Below are 5,659 nucleotides of genomic sequence, written 5' to 3' on the forward strand. Positions count from 1 at the left end.
CTAGAATTACCCCAACTGGAGGTGAATGGAAGTCGTAGGGCAAGGAACTAAGCGCGCCTCACACATTTTCCCCGTCTCTTGTCATGCGGCCTCCAAGCTGCGGAGAGAGACCTTAACCACCTCTAGCTCCGGAGGCGGGACCTGGGACATTTTATCCAATCAACAATCCCACCTAACCAGTTGGACCGGTTTCTGTGACTAGTTGGACCAATGAAAACTCGAGCGCGGATTTTCTGCGGGAGTCTAGAAAAAACGAGCTTCTCCCGGAAGCCAACACCTTCTTTGAGCCACACCAAGGCGGAGCTAGTCTCCCTGCCTTAAGTACCATTGGCTGACATGGCTGCCCGTCACGGGGAGGCGGGAGCGGGCGGAGCCGTGGGAGCTGGAGTCTGCGCAGCACACCGCGGGCCGCGCGCGGGAACCCGTGGTCGGCGGTGAAGAGTCCTCGGGTTTCGGGAACCCGGCGACCTAGGCGGATCCAGGAGGAAGGGTGGGAGAAGAGCGGCTCTTCCGGCTCTTCCTGAGGCGAGCGGCGGAGGAGTGCGGAGCAGCGACAGCCCTGCTCTGCGACCTTCAGGGGTCGGCCCTCAGTGGAACTGGGGGCCGAACGGGTGCGCCCGATTGGGGCGCCGCCGCCCACGCTGAGTGGGGGACGCCCGCGCTGGCCGAGGTCCCCGCCCCGCTGACCAGGGACGCCCGCGCAGATTCGGGCCGCTCACTTGACCGAGGTCGCCAACCCCGGCCTACCGGGGACACCGCTCTCCGCCGACCCCGGACGTCACCAGCTACGCAAGTAGGTGTCCCTCACGGTTCCCTGCGCTTGGCAATCTGAAGACCCCAAGGCTCCCAGGGTCTCCCGAGATCTCTGCCACGTGCATTCCCCACGCCCTCCCCCCCCCCCCCCCCCATTGTCAGGAAGCAGCCAGGTTTTGTTCTTTCCCTGGTAGTGTAGCTGCTGTGCTGCTTCAGGTGTTTGCCGGTGCGAAGTGCTGGGCAGTGAATCCGCTTTGCGGTGACCAGTGCGTGCACTGGAGCAGGTCTCGGGCCAGAGATGGTTAGCGTGGGCGGGCCTTATGTGTTTGATGAAAAGCGACTCACCGCCAGAAATAAGGCCTGTTGCATCCTCTCTGGTCCAGCGCCAAAGAACTTGACGGTGTGGCCTCCGAGAGAAGGCGGCATCTTCACAGCCTCTTATCTGACTTTTCAAGATTCTTTTCCCTGATCTGAGAGAAAAGGGCAAGGCGCCAGCTCTGTAGGTAGCAGAATCATGAGAAAGGGAGGTGGTTATCCTACTGGTATGGGGTCGGGACAGGTTGCTAAGCTGTGTTTGGAAAGTGGCTTTGGCAGAACTGAGCAAGGGTGGAGGAGGGGACGTCTTTGAGAATTGAGAATGAGTTGAAATGGTGGAGGGTCTGGAGCACGTCAGGGTGAGGAATACTACGGATGTCAGGAGGTTGGGAATTCCAGCAAGATAGAAAGTGAAGCCTGTGAAAGGACGGTTTCAAACCAGCAGGACTGGAATTGTGCTTTTAGAGCCTTGATTTCCTAAGCAGAGGACTTACAGAATAAGCAAGTAAAAGGACAGCCTAGCTTTGACAACATTTTCAGAGGCCACACGCGTTCTTATAAATGATAAATCAGAGTGTACTTACTGTCAGGACCTTAATCCATCCCCTGGGTTTCTCCCTTCTCATTTGTGAGATTCTTTCATCGTTTCGTGGTGAGCAGTAAATGAGATGATGCATGTAGATAAAGTGCACAGCAGATTCCCAGCTGGGGTCTGTCTGTTGAGGCTTGACTTTAAGCTGGTGGAGGGAGTGGGAAGAGCTCTAACTGTGCCTGGTCCTGTCCTTGCTGGTCTCCAGGACCAAGCTCCTTGACTGCTTTTCACAGTTCTTGACACAGAGGCCTCCACCTTTCTCAGCCCTAAAAGTAAGGGACTCTTTCCCAACTCTATGTGAAATCTTGTATCTATTTTTCATAACCTGATATTTTTAAAAAAGATTTTTGAAATAAAAAAATGTTTTAAGTTTGTATATCCAAACATATCCATTATTTTAGTAATGTTCTCTCATTAATTTTTTCTAGTGAAATCTTTTAATGACACAAAAAGGAACAGGGAACTGTGACAGTTGTACCATACTCTGAGACAAGCAAATAATATTTCTTTATGCTTTTGCATTTTTTTTTAAGAACTGTGACATTTCAGCTACAGTTGAGATTCTTTTTTGATGCCACCATCCCCCACCCTCCATCCCATAGAACTTGCTTGATTCTAACCTGTCTTTCCATTGTGGCTCACAGGACTTGCCTGGTAGGTATTAGTGTTCACAGAAGCCAGGTGTCTTCTCTTCTCATTCCCATTCAGCTACTGGTTTGCTTGTCATGAGCGTCGTGACCACCATTTTGGTACTGTCCTAGTGACATTTGTTCTCTTATTCTCTTAAGAAAATTGCCTTCTTTTTACTCTCCCAGTATCTGTTGGGTGAGTTCATGATAGGCGTTCTCAGACTGTCCCCAGCTGAGGAGCATATGCCATCTGATTGATCTTTATTGGGCCACTGTTTCCTTCCACTATCTTTATCCAGGATCTGCTGCTTCTCCACTGCCCTACGGGCAGTCACACCTGGTCCACACTTCCAGGAAAAAGTGACCTTCCATAGTCAAATGTACTACCTTTTATAAAATGAGATTTTTAAAATTCACAGTAATAGCTACGATGTTTTGATCATGTAAGTGTCAGGCTTTTTAAGCACTCGGTATACAACATCTTATTTGATTCTCATGTTACAACTTTCATTTTAAAATGAGCAAACTGAGGTTTAGTAAAATTAGATGTTGGTAAAATTTGAGCCTGGAGTCGTTTCTCTATGGTATGTAATTGAAAAGGAAGAATTGTAATAGAAAAGGAGAATTGTTCCATTTTTGGGGCAAAATGAACTTGGGCATTCACATGGGTTCTCTTCAACCTTCCTGCCCCACAGCCCCGGCTCCCTCGGGCGCAGGAGCACCTGGGCAGAGGCTTCCTTCAGCAGGGCCGGAGATGGCATCGGTGGACTTCAAGACCTACGTGGATCAGGCGTGCAGAGCTGCTGAGGAGTTCGTCAACGTGTACTATACCACCATGGATAAGCGGCGGCGCTTGTTGTCCCGCCTGTACATGGGCACAGCCACCCTGGTGTGGAATGGAAATGCTGTTTCAGGACAAGAGTCCTTGAGTGAGTTTTTTGAAATGTTACCTTCTAGTGAGTTCCAAATCAACGTGGTAGACTGCCAGCCTGTCCACGATGAAGCCACCCCGAGCCAGACTACAGTCCTCGTTGTGATCTGTGGGACAGTGAAGTTTGAGGGCAACAAGCAACGGGACTTTAACCAGAACTTCATCCTGACCGCCCAGGCCTCACCCAGCAACACAGTGTGGAAAATAGCAAGTGACTGCTTCCGGTTCCAGGACTGGGCCAGCTAGTGGAGGCAAGAAAGGTCTCTGTTTCAGTCCCAGCTCTGTAGGGAAACATAGATCTCAAAATGTGGAGACACAAGTTCCTTTCTGTTACTCCAGGCCACACCACCCCATCTTAACTTTGCATTTTCTGGAGTCCCATGAGCCCCTTTCTGAGCATATTCTTGTTTGTCATAGATGCCTTTTCAAAGTAGTAAACTTTTCTATTTTTCTACTTGTTCAGTAGATATCCTGGTTCTGGAAATTCTGACAAATAAAACAATACAAATGTTGCCTCTTTTCCCTTGCTCAATGTGTTTGTCCAGATTTTGAGGCAGGAGGAATCAAAGGAGGATTAGAGGCAGGAAGCTTAGTACAAAGTACCTGCAAAGGTGTGAGGTCCAGGACAGAGCACTTACCTGGCTCAGGTGTGCTGGAGTTGGGGCTCTACCCAGATCTCAGGGTAGGCTGGGAATGGTGTTTTATTCCCAAGTACCTGGGTGTTTTAACCTGTAGTTCACTTTTAGAGTACATCAGAATTGCCTAACAGATGGCTGGGTCCTACCTCAGAACCTGAGCTGAGTTGAATGAATACCAACAGGTGAAATACTAAGGAGTTAGTTAATAACTACTTATAAATGAAGCAGCTGTATTAACTACTCTTATAAAGAGGGGTGAACTGCTTTTAAGAGGGAGACATACTGAGGTGGGGGGAATAGGCATCAGTATTAGAAGCTAGTTTTATTGACCCTGAAGGTCAACTCTAATTGCATTTTCCCAATGTAAAAAAAGAATAGAGAACTAGAAGGTTCCATCATCCTGTGACTAATAAAGGAGATCTCATGGCCATGTAGCTTCCCAGTTAAATTTTCTTTGACAAGAGTGTGCTAGTTTTGGGAGAGGTTTGTGGGCTAGAATATTGGAATGGGAACTTTTGAGAAGGAGAATACTGATGTGTGTGGTGGCACAGATGGCAGTTTCCTCCCCACACCCTTCCCCTTCTGTAGTTTCTGAAGCCTGACAATGAGAAGGACAAAGTAACCACCAAAAAGAGGGTTTGATGTATCACTTAAGTTCTGGCTAGTGATGGGAAAGCAGAGGGGGCTTGTGGGAGGAGTTTGCCTTCATAGACCCTTCCTTCCTCCTCGCATTTCCTGGAACGCAGTTAAGGTGGCCTGACCACTGGCTCTGGCTCATTCTGAGCCATGGAGACAGCTTTACCCTAGAGATAGGATTGTGTTAAACTGGAAGGAGCCTGAATCCTTGATGATATGTGGGACCATTCAAATGGCCCTAATTTACCTACACTAATTCTTCTTTTTAAATGAGAAATTTTATCTAGAAGACCTTATTGGTTTGGGGTGGGTTTCAGCTACCACAGCAAAACCTAATCTCAAAGGAGAGCGCAGAATCCTAACCACTAGACCACCAGGGAAACCTAATCCCAAATGAGGACAAAGATTTGCAACAGGGGCAGACAGTGTGTTATATGGGAATGGCTCTGCTGTGGTACCCTGGGGAACCAAAGTAGACCCAGGTGCCCTCAGGAATTCACAGTCTAATCAGGAGGCAAGACATCAAAATAGTAAAAAAAAAAAAAAAAAAAGTCAGTTTCAAAACCACATATAACGAGTGGTCAAATCAGTCCTATAGCTGCATGGCATAGCAAGCCATGCAGACAACAGTTCAGCTGAGACGGGGTAAAATACACGTGAGGTTGGAAGTAAGGTCCCAAACCACGAGGTTCCAGTGTGGGGTTTTTGGACTCAAGCTCTCTTCCATAGGGAGGAGAGTAGAATGGGCTAGGAGGATTAGTGCAGAGACTGATGTGGAGATGGGCTTCAAATCTGAAAGCCCTTGTCCTTAAGGGGTGAGGTAGGATGCCACCTGCTTCACCTCAGCCCTGGATAGAGGGTGTGAGTCCCATCAGGCCATCAGAGAGCTTGATGTGAAATCTCTGGAGTCTGAGAATCATGTTGGCCGGAAAAGCTTCAAGACAGCAGCTGTAGGTGTTCCTGTGGGACAACAGGTTTGGGAAATTAAAAGTAAAGATGGCATTCTGAAGGGCACTAGGACAGACCTCTTAGTGGCCTCCGAATATCCATTTTCCCTTCTTTCAGGAACAATAGAAAGTGGATTCAGTTGAGGAAGGCACTCAAATGAAAGACCAGCCTTCCCTAGACCTCATAGTGTGCCCTGAGACCCGATGGGGTCAGTGAG

The 5,659-nt window shown here is 48.6% G+C and overlaps 1 protein-coding gene across 1 annotated transcript; it reads left to right on the top strand.

Moving 5' to 3' along the window:
• The first annotated feature begins 397 nt into the window (after window positions 1–397).
• On the top strand, window positions 398–3,733 carry NXT1 (nuclear transport factor 2 like export factor 1). The gene is made up of 2 exons (XM_042930180.1): window positions 398–793; window positions 2,985–3,733. The coding sequence occupies exon 2, from the start codon at window positions 3,044–3,046 to the stop codon at window positions 3,464–3,466; it is 423 nt and encodes a 140-aa protein (XP_042786114.1). The 5' UTR covers window positions 398–793; window positions 2,985–3,043; the 3' UTR covers window positions 3,467–3,733.
• The last annotated feature ends 1,926 nt before the right edge of the window (window positions 3,734–5,659 follow it).

Source organism: Panthera leo, chromosome A3 (assembly GCF_018350215.1).
Source record: "Panthera leo isolate Ple1 chromosome A3, P.leo_Ple1_pat1.1, whole genome shotgun sequence".
NCBI lineage: Eukaryota > Metazoa > Chordata > Mammalia > Carnivora > Felidae > Panthera > Panthera leo.

What these genes read in the sequence shown, in the direction of transcription:
- NXT1 (XM_042930180.1), top strand. Translation starts at nt 3,044, where the DNA reads ATGGCATCGGTGGACTTCAAGACCTACGTGGATCAGGCGTGCAGAGCT.